Source organism: Somniosus microcephalus, chromosome 2, assembly GCF_052327205.1.
Source record: "Somniosus microcephalus isolate GS21.2 chromosome 2, FLI_Smic_1.0, whole genome shotgun sequence".
NCBI classification, from domain to species: Eukaryota; Metazoa; Chordata; class Chondrichthyes; order Squaliformes; family Somniosidae; genus Somniosus; species Somniosus microcephalus.
In genome coordinates this window covers 327,034,896-327,052,002 of record NC_140988.1, presented here as the reverse complement: position 1 = coordinate 327,052,002, position 17,107 = coordinate 327,034,896, and the positions used below count along the sequence as shown (strand labels likewise).

At 44.3% G+C, this 17,107-nt stretch overlaps 1 protein-coding gene across 4 annotated transcripts in view; it reads right to left on the bottom strand.

The window, feature by feature from the left end:
- The window catches only part of mbd2 (methyl-CpG binding domain protein 2), a 143,279-nt gene that overhangs the window by 49,593 nt on the left and 76,579 nt on the right, over positions 1 to 17,107 (bottom strand). For 3 of the 4 annotated variants that reach the window (XM_085974767.1, XM_085974753.1, XM_085974760.1), the window contains 2 exons: positions 13,995 to 14,085; positions 10,984 to 11,161 (listed from right to left, as the gene is read on the bottom strand). In XM_085974767.1, the coding sequence (XP_085830893.1) occupies positions 10,984 to 11,161; positions 13,995 to 14,085 (269 nt within the window). Of the gene's footprint in view, positions 1 to 6,376; positions 6,470 to 10,983; positions 11,162 to 13,994; positions 14,086 to 17,107 lie in introns of those variants that run through there. The other variant, XM_085974776.1, reaches the window with a different exon arrangement.

Genomic DNA, 17,107 nt, shown 5'->3' with positions numbered 1-17,107 from the left:
ATGATGCGTGCTCCCCATAGCACACATCCATCTTGGACAGAGCTTGTGCTGTCTGTCTGTACGGTGCGAACTCCGGTCCCTCACGGTGATCTGGCCAGCCTTTCAACATACTCACGGACCCTTGACAGAACGGGGTCCTTGGCTGTCCAGCCCTGGATTTGCGCTGAAGTCATCAGGGGACTGATCTCCTGATCCAGCATCAGGACGTGCTCCTCAGGGGGAAGTATTGCGAGGAGATTTTGAGAGGGGCAGGCGGCTGAGAGCATCAGCATTCCCGTTTTCCTTGCTGGCTCTGTACGTGATCACATATTCATAGGCTCTTAGTATTACTGCCCATCTCATTATTCTCTGTGATGCCATTTGAGGCACCGCTTTCATCTCATTCAGTAAGCTAATAAGAGGCTTGTGGTCAGTACTGATTACAAACTTCCTCCCATATATGTACTTATGGAATTTCTTTACTCCAAATATAATGGCTAACCCCTCTTTATCAAGCTGTGAATAGTTCTTTTTTGCAGCCGTGAGCGTGCGTGAAACAAACCCGATGGGCCTTTCCGCTCCATCTGGCATGCGGTGGGCCAACACTGCCCCCACTCCATAGGGTGATGCGTCGCAGGACATTATCAGCTCCTTCTTCTCGTCGTAATGCACTAACACCCTGCTGGACTGAAGTAGCTCCTTTGACTGCTGAAACGCTTTCGCTTGCTCTGGCCCCCAACGCCATGGCTCCTCCTTTCTCAGCAGTTTGTGCAGGGGTGCCAGCAGCATCGATAAGTTTGGAAGAAACCAGTTATAATAATTCAGGAGTCCTAGATAGGCTTTCAGTTCAGTCACGGAGGTGGGTGCAGGTGCATCCTGCACTGCCCGCACTTTCCCTGGTAATGGATGGAGGCCTGTGGCATCCACCCGATGTCCCAGGAATGTAACTTCCTTCTCCATGAAACTACACTTACTCCATTTCAGGCGTAGCCCCGCCTCTTCCAGCCGCTGTAGCACTTTGTCCAGTGTTTTTACATGATCCTGATCATCACTTCCTGTTAGCAGAATATCATCTAAGTACACAGCCACCTTTGGAATGCCCTGCAGAATGCCCCCCATAGTCCGTTGGAATATTGCTGGGCTAGAACTGACACCAAATGGTAACCTGGCATACGTGAACAGCCCCTTGTGCGTGTTCACCGTGACAAACTTTTTTGATTCTTCATCTAGCAATATCTGCTGATACGCATGACTCATGTCCAGTTTGCTGAATCTTTCTCCCCCAGCGAGCGATGTTAACATGTCCTCCATTCTCGGAATGGGGTACTGTTCCAGTGATGATACTCTGTTCACTGTTAACTTATAGTCACCACACACCTTTACGTTACCGTCGGGCTTCAATACCGGGACTATTGGTGCCGCCCAGTCTGAAAATTTCACTGGTTCTATTACTTTGTCCTTTAGCAGGCGATCTAGTTCCGCCTCAACCTTGGTTTTCATTGCAAAAGGTACCGACCTTGGTTTAAAGAAACGAGGCGTGGCATCACTGGCTACATGAATCTTGGCTGTGGCTCCCCTTAAGGTGCCCAGTTTGTCCTTGAACACTAACTCATGCTTCATCAGCACTTCTTGCAGTGCCTCTGTACTGTCCTCCATTTTATTCATTGCCTGCCAGTCCACACTCAACTCACTGATCCACCTTCGCCCGAACAGGTTTGGCCCTGACCCTGCTACCACTACCACCGTAAGCTCTTTGGTGACTCCTTTGTGTTCCACTTGTACTTCGGCTGCCCCCAAAATGTCCACCTTCTGTCCTGTGTAGGTTTTGAGACTAATGGGGCATGTACCTAGCTCTGGTACTTTTGCTTCCCCCCATAGCTTGGCGTACTCAGTCTGCGACATTATGGTTACACTACATCCGGTGTCAATCTCAAACTTTACTTTACCTCCGTTCACTATCAAATACTGAGTGAGAGGGGGTACGTTGGGCCTTGAAGTGTCTATACTGTATACAGTGAAAACCTCCTCACTAGACTCTTCCTCCTCTTGTATGTAATTTGCCCGCTTTGTGTACTTCTTCCTCCCCCCTTTAGCATGCTTTGCCCCTTTAGCACTGCTTCTCTCACTCACTGCCCTTTTACAGACTTTCTTTAAGTGCCCTATTTTTCCACAATTGTGGCACTTTGCAAACCTGCAGTCCTTTGCATAATGGCTTGCCCCGCCACATCAGTAGCAATCCCCAACCCCGACTGGTGGACTTTTCGCGCCAGCTTCCATCTTGAAAGCAGCTCCTCCCACTGGTTTACTCCATTTCTCCTTGCTCATACTGTTTAAGTCCTTAATGTCCTTGTTAGCCGTCTCCATGGCGTGTGCTTTTTTAAGTGCCATCTCAAACGTTAATCCTTCTTCTGACAGCAACCTTTGCTGTATACTGTCGTCGTTAACTCCGCATACTAGTCTGTCCCTTAACATGACTGTGAGCGTATTTCCAAAATTACAGTCCTGTGCGAGCTTCCGAAGCTCCTCCACATACTAGTAACGCTTTCTTCCGGCCTCCTAATCCTCGAATTGAATTTCCATCTCTGTACTATTTCACTAGGTTTCGGATTGAAATGATTCTTTAGTAGACTCACCAACTCGTCAAAAGATTTTTCTCCTGGCCGCTCCGGGCTCAGCAGATTCCTCATCCGTGTATAGGTTTGCGCTCCCACACAACTCAGTAAAATGGCCCTTTTCTTTTCAGCACTGTCCACCTCGTTTGCCATAAAGAAATGGCTCAGTATTTCACAATACTCCTCCCAAGACTGCGACTTGCTGTCAAAAGGTGCCACGGAGTCTACCGTTCCTGCCATCCTTGGAGTCCGGTCACTTCAGCCAAAAAATCAAACTCCGTTTCGACTCCCGCGGCCTAGCCTCGTGCTTTTCCGACTAGTTTGCTAACCAACCCGAGCACCTCTTCCAAATACTCCATAACTATGACTGATCCACCAAAACATTTCAGTCCTTTATTCTCATCGCCATATGTGGTATCTTGAGGTGGCCATAGATGGAGACGGACACAGGTTAACTCCGTAACGTGGTTTAATCAACACTTGCACATAAAAGCTTCTGCCATGAGGCAGCAAAAACAAAGAGTACAACCAGTACAGACCAGACTTAACTCAGGAGACCAATTGCCACAGCACCACCTGGTGGATCAGGTTACTACAGGAAGACTGGCTGGTGGTTCCATTTTTAGCTTTTAGTACTGAGAAAAATATGATTTATTGACCTTTAAGAATTGCTCAGATAAGGAGAACTGTGAGTGACATTACTGATTTTGAATTCCTTCCTTCTCTCCCCATTCTCCAGTCTTTCCCTTCTTTTGCTTTCTTTGCATCAGGTTTATAAATATATTTTCCAAAGCAGCTTTCAGCCAATGAGAAAACTGGAGCGCAGTCTGCATAATCTATAGATACAGCTGTATTAATGCACCATTTTAGTACTGAAACACTACTCTTTTTACAGTGCCCATGCATTTCTAATTGATGTATTTTCAGCAATTGACATTACTTTAAAAAGTAGCCAGCACATTTAAACTAATGCTGTGGTTTTCTACCACAAAAGTGTCAAAACAAGCAGAAAAAACTAAGATGTTGGACTACAATCTTGTAATAGCCATAATTATTATTAAATTGGGAAGGAGAGTGAAGACTGCAGCATGATTTTCAGGCATTTAAAAATGCATACAACAATTTACTTAACATCACTGTCCAGCTAACTTGCATCGTACAAAAACCTTAGGTATAAACCTTGCAAACTGACAGTGTTGATGTGCGTCATGATAAACAACTAGTTCGTGACTCAGCTTTGAATATGTGGTCAAAAGTTGAAGTGCATAATTCATTTAAGCCTCAAGTCCTTTTTTTACTTGTTTTTTCTTCAGTTTTCCCAAATGGTCCTCGTCTGGACAGAGCTGTCTTGGATTAAGCTTCAAAAACAGAAATGAATACTACAGGTTTTTTTCCCATTCCTTATGAAAGAAACATGAACCAGTAGCAAAACCAACTGAATTCCCCCACACATAGGCACTTGAAGCATGGAATGTTATAGGAAAGCGTACACTGGATACATGAAAGTAGCTCGTTATCGACAGACTTTAATTTGGAATTAATCATTCAATTACTACCAAAGCATTTTGTTTATAGTTGACATAGTGGTTTTACTGCACTGTAATGGTACAGGAGTTCTTGGGATTCATTAGATTAACCTTCTCCCACTTGAATGCCCATCATGCATTTCAAAGTAAAAACAGTCCATTTCCAGTGGTTCAGAGGTCTAGAATGAGGGGACATAGATACAAGATCAGAGAGGAGAGATTAAGGTCAGAGAGCAGGAGAAACCTTTTTTTTTTTTTAAGCAGAGGGTTATGAAGCTGTGGAATGCACTAGTAGAGTTAGTGATTGAAGCAGAAACCATGTCAACATTTAAGAATAGGTTAGATAGAAGCCCATGGGATTAAAGGGGCAGTGGCAGCGTGGATGCAAAATTGGCCGAGAGACAAAAAGGAGAGTGTAGTGGTGAACGGTTGCTTTTCCAGACTGGAGGGAAGTATACTGTGATGTCGCCGAGGGGTCGGCATTGGGACCACTGCTCTTTTTGATACATATTAATAACCTGGACTTGGGTATACAGGGCATAATGTCAAAGTTTGTAGATGACACAAGCTTGGAAATGTAGTAAGCAGTGAGGAGGATAGTAGGAGACTTCAGGAGGACTTAGACAGACTGGTGAAATGGGCAGACACATGACAGATGAAATTTAATGCAGGTAAGTATGAAGTAATATATTTTGGAAGGAAAAATTATGGAGAGGCAGTATAAACTAAATGGTACTGTACAATTTTAAAGATGGTGCAGGAACAGAGAGACCTGGGGGTTCACATACACAAATCTTTGAAGGTAGTAGGACAAGTTGATAAAGCTGTTAAAAAAAGCATGTGGGATCCTTAGCTTTATAAACCTTTATAATCCACTGGTTAGACCTCAGCTAGAGTATTGTGTCCAATTCTGGGCACCATACTTTTGAAAGGATATCAAGGCCTTAGATAGAGTGCAGAAAAGATTTACTAGAATGGTACCCGGGATGAGGCAATTGTGTTATGTGGAGACACTAAAAAAGCTGGGGTTGTTCTTAGAGCAAAGGAGGTTAAGGGGAGATTTAATAGAGATGTTTAAAATGACGAGAGGTTTTGATAGGTAGATAGGGAGAAACTGTTTCCATTGGCAGAAGGGTCAGTAACCAGAGGACACAGATATAAGATAATTGGCAAAAAAAGCCAGGGGGAGATGAAGAGACATTTTTTTACTCAGCGAGTTATGATAATCTGGAATGCATTGCCTGAAAGGATGGTGGAAGCCGATTCAATAGTAACTTTCGAAAGGGAATTGGATATATACTTAAAAAGGCAAGATTTTCAGGGCTACATCGAAAGAGCAGGAGGGTGGGACTAATTGAATAGCTCTTTCAAAGATCCGGCTCAGGCATGATGGGCCGAATAGCCTCCTTCTGTGATGTGCGATTCTATGATAGGCTGTTAACAGTAAAAGGGAATAAAGTGTGTATGGGAACAGGGCAGCCACATGGGATTAGGACTACTGCTGATGTGGAGGACAAATAGCAACACGGACTGGTTGGGTTAAACGGCCCGTTTCTGTGTTGTAATTTCTATGTAACCGATTCGGAGACAAAAGGCACACTAGAGCAACTATGCATGGGTAGTTGCTCAAAAATCGAGAGAAATCAACTAAAGGCCATGCTTGTGATGCAAACTTCATGGTCACCTTCCTGTCCTTACGTATATGATGGCAATGACACTATGTAGTTTGTTGCTGGTAGTGGTTTACCTCCAGGAGCAGGGAACAGAACCACCTTGTGATGTGGTGGTGTTCTACGCCCCTGGATGCATATATGGCGCCTCCAATGACAGGAATGCACTAGCAGTCCAAACTTGGAGGGCCTACCTCCTCCACAGCGCCACCTTCATGATGATTAGGTCAGAGGCCCAATATCCAGGGCTCCTCGATCCTCACCATTTTTGCATGGGGAAGAACAATGCGGGGGGGGGGGGGCGGGGGGAAAAAGAGAGGTGTGGAGGAAAGTGGGCACTGGTGAAGTTAACCCCCTATGTGCACGAATAAGAGCTGTTATTTGTTACTTGATATTGACAGTGATATGGGATTACACAGAAGTTAAGTCAAATTCCTAATTATTTTCAAATATATTCTGGAAAGCTAATCAGAAAGCAGGCTACCCTCTGAAAGTACACATAAAATATCACTACAGGTCATCACACAATGACCAAAAAATCTTAAATTCACCTATATGGCACAGTTAGATACTGCAGAGAAACATAGTAGCATGGATGTACAAGTTCTTTATTAGTCTCTTGAGGGAGCTTGACATAGTGCTGCTACATGAATATTTAATTTATCTTCATTATTATGCTCCACTGTTGAAAAAACACATGCCAAGCAAATATCATTAGCAAGGAAAAGTAAAGTAAATACTGCTGTGGTCATGAAGTGCTCAAATAGGAGACTGGCTGTATGTTACCCTCACAGTACACTAGGGATGCTCAGTACTCTAGGCACAGTACTGTGACTCCTTACAGGCAGGTACCATCTGTGCTATTAGAACTTTTGTGTGTGATCTGCTTACATTAAGTTAATACAGTCAATCCAGTAAAAGGTCAAGGAGCTAAAGTGCTACTTTGTCAGCTGTATTCCAATACCAATTACTCATATGAAACAGCAACTGTAACTGAACTTATAATAGACTGTCTATAGAACAGCTGAAAATCTGAAGAGAAAATATTGGTTGGCTGTGATATTCTTGACTACTGAACAACCTAGCAACATTCAATGTGCAGGCTTATATGTGAAAATTGCCAGATAAACGAGGTACCAGAAGGCCAGTGGTGCCTGCTGAAACATATCCCAAAATAAGTCACTGTTTTCCACAAAGGAGGAGGGGTGGAGAAAATTGGTTTGAAGTAAAAGTCAGCATTATTAGGAACTTTGTTCGCCTTTAAAGTTAAACATTAGAAATCGGAGCAGGGGGAGACCATTCGGCCCCTCGAGCCTGCCCCACCATTCAATAAGATCATGGCTGATTTGATCTTGGCCTCAACTCCACTTTCCCGCCCACTCCCCATAACCCTCGACTCCCCTGTAGCTCAAAAATCTGTCCATCTCCACCTTGAATATATTCAATGACTCCACCTCCACAGCTCTCTGGGGTAGAGAATTCCAAAGATTCACAACCCTCAGAGAAGAAATCCCTCCTCATCTCAGTTTCAAATGGGCGACCCCTTATTCTGAAACTATGCCCCCTAGTTCTAGATTCCCCCACGAGGGGAAATATCCTCTCAGCATCTACCCTGTCAAGCCCCCTCAAACTTTTATGTTTCAATAAGATCACCTCTCATTCTTCCAAACTCCAAAGAGTATAAGCCCAACCTGCTCAACCTTTCCTCATAAGACAAGCCCTTCAACTCCGGAATTAACCTAGTGAACCTTCTCTGAACTGCCTCCAATGCAAGTATATCCCTCCTTAAATAAGGAGACCAAAACTGTATGCAGTACTCCAGGTGCGGTCTCACTAACACCCTGTACAGTTGTAGCAAGACTTCCCTACTTTTATACTCCATCCCTGTTGCAATAAAGGCCAATATTCCATTTGCCTTCCTAATTACTTGCTGTACCTGCATGCTAACTTTTTGTGTACGAGGACATTCAAATCCCTCTGTACTGCAGCATTCTGTACTCTTTCTCCATTTAAATAATATTTTGCTTTTTTATTCTTCCTACCAAAGTAAATAACCTCACATTTTCCCACATTATACTCCAACTGCCAAATTTTTGCCCACTCACTTCACCTATCTATATCCCTTTGCAGACTCGGTGTCCTCCTCACAACTTGCTTTTCCACCTATCTTTGTATCGTCAGCAAATTTGGCTACAGTACAGTCACTTTATCCAAGTCATTAATATAGATTGTAAATAGTTGAGGCCCCAGCACTGATCCCTGTGGCACCCCACTAGTTACAGTTTGCCAACCTGAAAATGACCCATTTATCCCGACTCTCTGTTTTCTGTTAGTTAGCCAATCCTCTAGCCATGCTAATATATTACCCCCAACACTTGCGCAGTAACTTTTTATGTGGCACCTTATCGAATGCCTTCTGGAAATCCAAATACACCACATCCAGTGCCTAAATTTTATTTATAGTCTTACCTGGTGAAACTGTCAAACTAAAATGGCATATACATAGATACATAGATACATAGAAGATAGGAGCAGGAGTAGGCCATTCGGCCCTTCGTGCCTGCTCCGCCATTCGATGAGATCATGGCTGATCCTTTAATTCAGTATCCCGTCCCCGCCTTCTCTCCGTAACCCTTAACCCCTTTTGCCCGTAGAAATATATCTAATTCCCTCTTAAATATATTTAATGAGCTGGCGTACACTGCCCTCTGTGGCAATGAGTTCCACAGGTTCACCACTCTCTGAGTGAAGAAATTCCCCCTCATCTCTGTCCTAAATGGTTTAGCCCTTATCCTTAAATTATGTCCTCTAGTTCTGTTCTCACCCGCCAAGGGAAACATTCCTTCTGCATCCAGTCTGTCTAGACCTGTCAGAATTTTATACACTTCTATGAGGTCCCCTCTCAATCTTCTAAACTCCAGTGTGTACATCCCTAAACTACATAGTCTCTCCTCATAGGTCATTCCCGCCATTCCTGGTATCAGCCTGGTGAATCGCCGCTGCACCCCCTCCATGGCAAGAACATCCTTCCTCAGATGAGGCGACCAAAACTGTACACAGTACTCGAGGTGTGGTCTCACCAGTGCCCTGTACAGCTGCAGCAAGGTATCCCTGTTCCTGTATTCTAACCCTTTTGCTATGAAGGCCAGCATACCGTTTGCCTTCTTGACCGCCTGTTGCACCTGCATGCTCGCCTTCAGTGACTGGTGTACAAGAACACCCAGGTCTCTCTGTACTTCCCCCTCTCCCAATCTATTGCCATTTAAATAATAATTTGCCCTCCCGTTCCTGCACCCAAGGTGGATAACTTCGCACTTGTCCACATTATAGTGCATCTGCCATTTATCCGCCCAATCGCCCAGTCTGTCCAAATCGCTCTGGAGCTTCCTGGTCTCTTCCTCTGAGCCCACCCCCCCTCCTAGTTTAGTGTCGTCTGCAAATTTGGAAATGCTGCATCCGACTCCCTGATCCAGGTCATTAATGTAAATTGTGAACAGCTGGGGGCCCAGGACAGATCCCTGTGGTACCCCACTTGTTACTGCCTGCCATTCAGAAAATGAGCCGTTTATTCCAACTCTCTGTTTTCTATCTGACAGCCAGTTCCCTATCCACGCCAAAACTTTCCCCTTTATCCCATGAGCCTCAATTTTCCATGCTAATCTTTTATGTGGGACCTTATCGAAGGCCTTTTGGAAGTCCAGGTACACCACATCTACTGGCTCTCCCCCATCTATTCTACCAGTTACTCCCTCAAAAAATTCCAATAGATTAGTCAAGCACGATTTACCCTTTGTAAATCCATGTTGACTCTGTCCTATCCTGTCCCCATTTGCTAAGTGCTCCGCTATTTCATCCTTAATGATGGACTCCAGCATTTTGCCCACAACTGATGTAAGGCTTACAGGTCTGTAATTACCTGCTTTTTCCCTACCCCCCTTTTTGAATAGTGGGGTAACGTTAGCTACCCTCCAATCCATCGGCACTGTTCCCGAGTCTAATGAATTCTGAAAAATCATCCTTAGTGCATCCGCTATCTCTAGGGCCACCTCCTTCAGTACCCTAGGATGCATGTTATCAGGCCCTGGGGATTTGTCCACCTTCAATCCCTTTAGCTTCCTTAACACCATATCCTTAGAGATATTGATTTGCGTCAGTTCCTCCTTTGCCAATGTCCCTATTTTTCCCGATATCCCAGGGAGGTTTTTTGTGTCTTCCTTCGTAAAGACTGACCCAAAGTATGCATTTAGTTGATCTGCCATTTCCTTATTTCCCATTATATATTCCCCCGTATCTGACTGCAATGGACCAACTTTGGTTTTCACCAGTCTTTTCCTTTTGATATATTTATAAAAGCTTTTGGAGTTAGTTTTTATATTTTCCGCCAGCTTGTTTTCGTAAGCTATTTTGCCCCTCTTGATCATGCCCTTTGCCCTCCTTTGCTCTATCTTAAACTGTTCCCAATCTTCCGCTCTGGCGCTTTTTTTGGCTATTTTATACGCCCTATCTTTGGATTTTATGCTGTCTCTAATTTCCCCTGTTATCCACGGTTGAGTCACCTTTTTAGATTTCCTTTTATGCCAGATTGGTATAAACAATTTTTGCAATTTTGTCATTCTATCTTTAAATGTTTGCCATTGTTTATCTACCTCCAGTCCTCCCAGGAACGTTGTCCAATCAGACCTACTCAGTTCCCGTCTCATGGCATCATAATTCCCCTTGTTTAAATTCAGGACCTTAGTCTCTGAGTCAATTTCTTCGCTCTCCATTTCGAGTGAGAAATCGATCATGTTATGATCGCTCTGACCCAAGGGTCCCCGTACAACAAGATTACTGATTAGTCCCTTCTCATTGCACAGTACCCAGTCCAATATAGCCTGTTCCCGAGTTGGTTCCTCGACATATTGATCCAGATAACCATCCCTTAAACACTCAAGGAATTCCTCCTCCTCATTATTTTTACTGATTAGGCTAGTCCAATCTATATGTAAGTTAAAGTCACCTATGATGACAGCTGTGCTCTTATTGCACGCTTCTCTAATTTCCCTCGTGATGCCCTCCCTAACCTCTATTTTACTATTTGGAGGCCTATATACCACTCCTATTAATGTTTTTCGCCCCTCGCTATTTCTTATTATATCTACTTATTATATGTTGAAAATGTAACTTTAAAAAAAGCCTGAAGTCTTTGACCCCCACCTGATATCCTTATCTGTGACGACAAATGCTTTACACATTGGTTGGTAAGTGTTGAGCCAAACTGCTGGGTTCTTCTCCACAGCTGCAGACGGTTGTCCTGTAATGGGTCCAGAGCTGGTATGCAAAGCACTTGCTATTGCAGACAATAGTGCCTCGTTTGTGTTACCTGGACCAATACCTTTTTAAAAAGAAAAGACAGATATTAATGTTTGCATTTAATATAAGAGTCATTTTCCCACAGCAACTTAGATTCTATGACAGCCAAATTGCTTTAATGTACACAATAGCATTTGACAGTAATACATTCTTAATTATTTTCTTGCAAGCTGGTTCTAGTAATGCAGTAGCAATGACTCAATGCTGCTCTTTTGGTAAATTTGATATATATATTTGACCAGTGCAGGAAGGGAATGGTGGGAAGGGCGAGAGGGGGTGCTGGGGGAGCCGGAGGAAAGGCTGGTGGCCAATGTTCCCTTTCATTTTTTTTTGGGTGCATGGCCCCTTTAACGGGCTCCACGGCCTACTGAAATCCCCACGCATGCGTGGCTTTTTCTAATTAAAAGCTGGTGTGCCGGCTGCGTAGGAGCTTCAGAGCGCTGTGCAACCACGCAGCTTAAAGGGAACGCTGCTGGTGGCAAATATTTTCATCTCGTTCGCAAACTGCCTTTATCCTAGTGGCCTATTGATTTCGTGATAATTTTTAAACTAAGCTTTCAATGTTACTTGTCCTGCCTGGTACAAAGGGTATCTTTCCGATTTCGCCGTTAACTAGTCTTGTCATGTAATGGTAGGTCATGTGACATGCCCAGCAACTCCTACAGGTGCAATGCTGTTGGAATGTTGAGACCATTCGCCGCTTGTGTTTAAAATAGTTAATGGGGTGCTCTCATGAGTTGTGCGTGTTTGTGGGGGGGGGGGGGAGATAAGAACATAAGTAGTAGGAGCAGGAGTAGGCCATACAGCCCCTCGGGCCTGCTCCACCATTCAATAGGATCGTGGTTGATCCGAACCTAGACTCACGTCCACTTCCATGCCTGCTCCCCGTAACCCCTAATTCCCTTATCAGCTAGGAAACTGTCTATCTCCGTTTTAAATTTATTTAATGTCGCAGCTTCCACAGCTCTCTGAGGTAGCAAATTCCATAGATTTACTACCCTCTGAGTGAAGAAGTTTCTCCTCATCTCAGTTTTGAAAGGGCAGCCCCTTATTCTAAGATTATGCCCCCTAGTTCTAGTCTCACCCATCAGTGGAAACATCCTCACCGCATCCACCCGATCAAGCCCCCTCACAATCTTATATGTTTCGATAAGATCGCCTCTCATTCTTCTGAATTCCAATGAGTAGAGGCCCAACCTACTCAACCTTTCCTCATAAGTCAACCCCCTCATCTCCGGAATCAACCGAGTGAACCTTCTCTGAACTGCCTCGAGAGCAAGTATATCTTTTCTTAAATATGGAAACCAAAACTGTACGTAGTATTCCAGGTGTGGCCTCACCAGTACCCTGTATAACTGAAGCAAGACTTCCCTGCTTTTATACTCCATCCCCCTTGCAATAAAAGCCAAGATTCCATTGGCCTTCCTGATCACCTGCTGTACCTGCATACTAACCTTCTGTGTTTCATGCACCAGGACCCCCAGATCCCTTTGTACTGTTAGCACTTTCTCTCCATTTAGATAATAACTTGCTCTTTGATTTTTTCTGCCAAAGTGCATAACCTCACACTTTCCAACATTATATTCCATCTGCCAAATTTCTGGCCACTCACTTAGCCTGTCTATGTCCTTTTGCAGATTTTTTATGTCCTCCTCACTCACTGCTTTCCCTCCCATCTTTGTATCGTCGGCAAACTTGGATACGTTGCACTCGGTCCCTTCCTCCAAATCGTTAATATAGATTGTAAAGAGTTGGGGTCCCAGCACTGATCCCTGCGGAACACCACTAGTCACTGATTGCCAACCCGAGAATGAACCATTTATCCCAACTCTCTGTTTTCTGTTAGATAGCCAATCTTCCACCCATATATTACCCCCAATCCCGTGATTTTTTATCTTGTGCAGTAATCTTTTGTGTGGCACCTTGTCAAATGCCTTTTGGAAGTCCAAATACACCACATCCACTGGTTCCCCTTTATCCACCCTGTTTGTTACGTCCTCAAAGAATTCGAGCAAATTTGTCAAACATGACTTCCCCTTCATAAAACCATGCTGACTCTGTCCGATTAAATTATGCTTATCCAAATGTCCTGTTACTGCTTCCTTAATAATGAACTCCAACATTTTACCAACCACAGATGTTAGGCTAACTGGTCTATAGTTTCCAGCCTTTTGTCTACTTCCCTTTTTAAATAAGGGGGAGGAGGGGGGGGAGGGAGAGGGAGAGAGGGAGGAGGGTGACTGTAAAATGTCCTGAATGGACAAAATACAATGGTCTGACTGGTCTCATTTGATCTTGTGAATGGAGACAGCAGCAAGAACAGAATCAAGTTTGCCCACAATGTCTCCAAGTCTTGCTGCCTGCCAACACTCACTATCTAAGCTCACCCAGGCCGTCTGCACCTACAGAAACATTCGTTCAGGTTAACTACTTTCAGAAGAGGCAGGAAAAAAGAGACACAAAAAAAGCAATTTAGTGACCAACTAAGCAGAAAATAGAAAGCTTCCACCACAGTTCAATTTTACAAATCCAGTGCCCGAGAAGAATTCCCTTAGAAGTTAGTTTAGAATTTAAATAACTCAACTTATTGATGTCTTCAAATCAAGATTTGTAGGCATTTGCAGTTACAGTATATTTTGACCTGTCACAGTTTTAAGACCAGAACTGCATTAGGCACAACTGGGAATGTTTAATAATGGCAGCAGCCAAGTATTTGTAAAGATTGGTAAGAATCCATTAAAAACTTGGCAGCATGGCCAAGATCAGAAACTATGCATGAAAGTAATAGGCAATCCTGGGACAAACTGTATACTTGCATTGCTTTATCCCATTACCAGATCATCAGCGGAATATACCTTGCAATCCTTTGGGAAGTTCCATTGATTTAATAATCTGTTCGGCTATGTCACAGGCACTCAAACCTTGCAGTCGTTTCTCCCAAAACAGCTGTTGAAAAAAAAAGCACAATTAAAATGCTTTAAAATAAACGCAACTTTCTCCTCCTCTACCAGGGAAACAAGAAACAGAAAGTAAACGTGAAACAGTGCGGGGAGACTATGCCACATAGATGGATTTTAAATACTTGGAAAGGAATAATTTTGTAAATAGGGAAAAAAAAGTAATTGAACTGAACCAGCCTGATCTTTTTTGATAGATCTCAAACCTACCTTCACGACTTCACACATATGACTCAATTCCCTTCCTCTCTCCAAAAAAAAAAACAATTAAGCTATCTCTTGAACCCATTTCTAGGGGTAGATTTTCCTCCATTTTGACAGGCGAGTTTCAATTGCTTACGACCGTCAGGCTGCAGGCAGAAGATGACAAGTGTGGCAGCGGACCAGGTTAGTTCTGTGAAGCCAGGAGGGGCACCTCCGCACTTAATAAATGAACACACCTTCTGAGACGGGATGGGGGCAAGGAGGCAATTGTGTCAGTGAATGGTGGCCGGGGGGGGGGGGGGGGGGGGGGGTGCGGGGGCAGGTGCAGCATCTCCGCTTGCCTAACATCCAGGCCCTGATTTGGTTCTCAGTTTGTGTGGCATGGCAGCAGCATAAGCTCCTGTCTCCAGCTTGAGTTTTAGACGACGTTCTACAAATTTGCTGAGATCTGCAATTTAATTTCGGGCGGGGGGGGGGGGGGGGGGGTTGAGAAGTGACACAGCTTGTACGGTGCAGAGGGCGTTGCAGTTTGGAGATGTTGCCACCATATAGAATTGGCTGCTCTTCATTAATGCTCACTGATCATGGCATACAAGTGCATAGAATCATAGAAATTTATGGCACAGAAGGAGGCCATTCGGCCCATCGTGTCTGTGCTGCCCGAAAAAGAGCCATCAAGCCTAATCTCACTTTCCAGCTCTTGGTCCGTAGCCCTGTAGGTTACGGCACTTCAAGTGCACATCCAAATTCTTTTTAAATGCAAGGAGGGTTTGTGCCAGTGAGTTCCAGACCCCCACCACCCTCTGGGTGAAAAGGTTCTTAACTCCCCTCTAATCCTTTTACCAATTACTTTAAATCTATGCCCCTGGTTATGAACTTCTCTGCTAAGGGAAATAGGTTCTTCCTATCGACTCTATCTAGGCCCCATATACAGTAATTTTATACACCTCAATTAAGTCTCCCCTCAGCCTCCTCTGTTCCAAAGAAAATAACCCCAGCTTATCCAATCTTTCCTCATAGCTAAAATTCTCCAGTCCTGGCAACATCCTTGTAAATCTCCTCTGTACCCTCTTGAGCGCAATCATAACTTGCATGAAGACTATGGGGGAGAAATTGGGTGGAGCCACAAACGAGGCACCAAGCTCGCCTGGGCGCTGGATTTAGCGCAGCGTTTGGAGCAGTAGCGACCGCCGGAAATTCAGCTTGAGCGCCCCAAAAGGCGCACCGCGTCCCTCTTAGGGCGCTGAAACTGAATATTGCAGCACAACGTGCCGCAGTGCCACACGCTGCGGCACGGCGTGCTGCGGTACTGCAGGCCTTCCTCCCATTCTTAAGGGGAAGGGGCCTGCACCAGCGCGATCGGAGATCGCGAGTGCCGGCAAAAGAGCCCGGCACCGAGGAGAACTGCCGGGCTCTCGGAAAACAGCTGGCAATGCCGCGGGGGCGCGATCAGGAGGCCGGGGACGGAGGTGCTGGCATGCGGCTGCCAAAAAAAACGGCTGCCCCGCACCTCCACCTTAATTTGCGCCACTGCTGCCACAGGTAGGCCCCGTGAACCGGGCACCATTTGCGAACGGCGCTACAGAGGCGGTCGCTGCCAAATATCGTGATCGGGGCGGTAGCAGGGCGCTGCGCACACTGATGACATCATCGGTGGCGGCGCAGCGCAACAGGCTAACGCCACCATTAGCGCCCCAGCTAAGTATCGCGGGAGGCGCGGCCAGTGGCGCTAAAGCCATTGAGTGCCCTCTTTAGGCGCTAACTGGTGGCGCAGCCCACCGAATTTCTAGGCCTATATATTTTTTTGACTAACACCCAATAAAAATGCAGCTCTAGTTGCTCTGCAAACAATGTGTGACATTTAACATCGAGAAATAGCATAGATTTGTGTAACATAATGAAGTGCTCCAAGTATTAACTCTCTGATCTAAAAGATTCAGCCTTGGTGCGCCATTACAAAGAAGGGTCGGTGGAAGGAAAGCTCTCGGAAAAGGTGTAGGTAAGTACAATAGAGGGAGTAATGATCGTGAAGGCCAGGGATCACAGCAGAGTAAAGGAGCAAAGTCACACGAGACCAGCCACTATACCAACAGGGAAAGCCAAAAGGGCAACAATACCTCCAGTGAAAGCTAGGATTTAACTGGATTCTGTTTCTTTATTTTTATTTACACGTCATATAAACCAAATGACACCCAAGATAAGCACTAACTCATTACATACTGATGTAGGTACTCATTTTTGACTTGCTTAACCCTCGATTCAGCCTTGATTTGTGCAGAATAGATTAGAGTATAATTTTATCTTTTCTTTCTGCAGCAACATCCAAACTACTTTTTTCCCTCCAATTTTCATTTACTTCAATGATTAACATTAACCAAAACTTAAGCACCATTTAATTTGGTGGAACATTTAAAATCCGAGATCTATTGGTGAATTGCTTTTTGTATAGTCAATTTATTCTCAATTGGTATTAAATCCTTTAAATTTTTTTCTCTATATAGCGCCACATAAAATGAGCTTGGCTAGGTCTAGCTACCTCATGTAACTTTTACAAAATGCTAATCTCGTTATACAAACAGCCAAGGATTTCAACCCAAAAGGCAACATTACATTTCGTTATAATGAAAATTGCTTCTCAGTATCATAAAGATTGGTACTCTTATGATCTATCTATTTATACAGCTATAATACATTTTTTTTAAATTATGTAAGAACTAGTTAGTGCAAGGGGTTAGACATTGGTCTTTCACATCTGGAAAGAGAATTCAAATCCAGCTCAGAATGGTGGGATTTAAAAGCCACAGGAC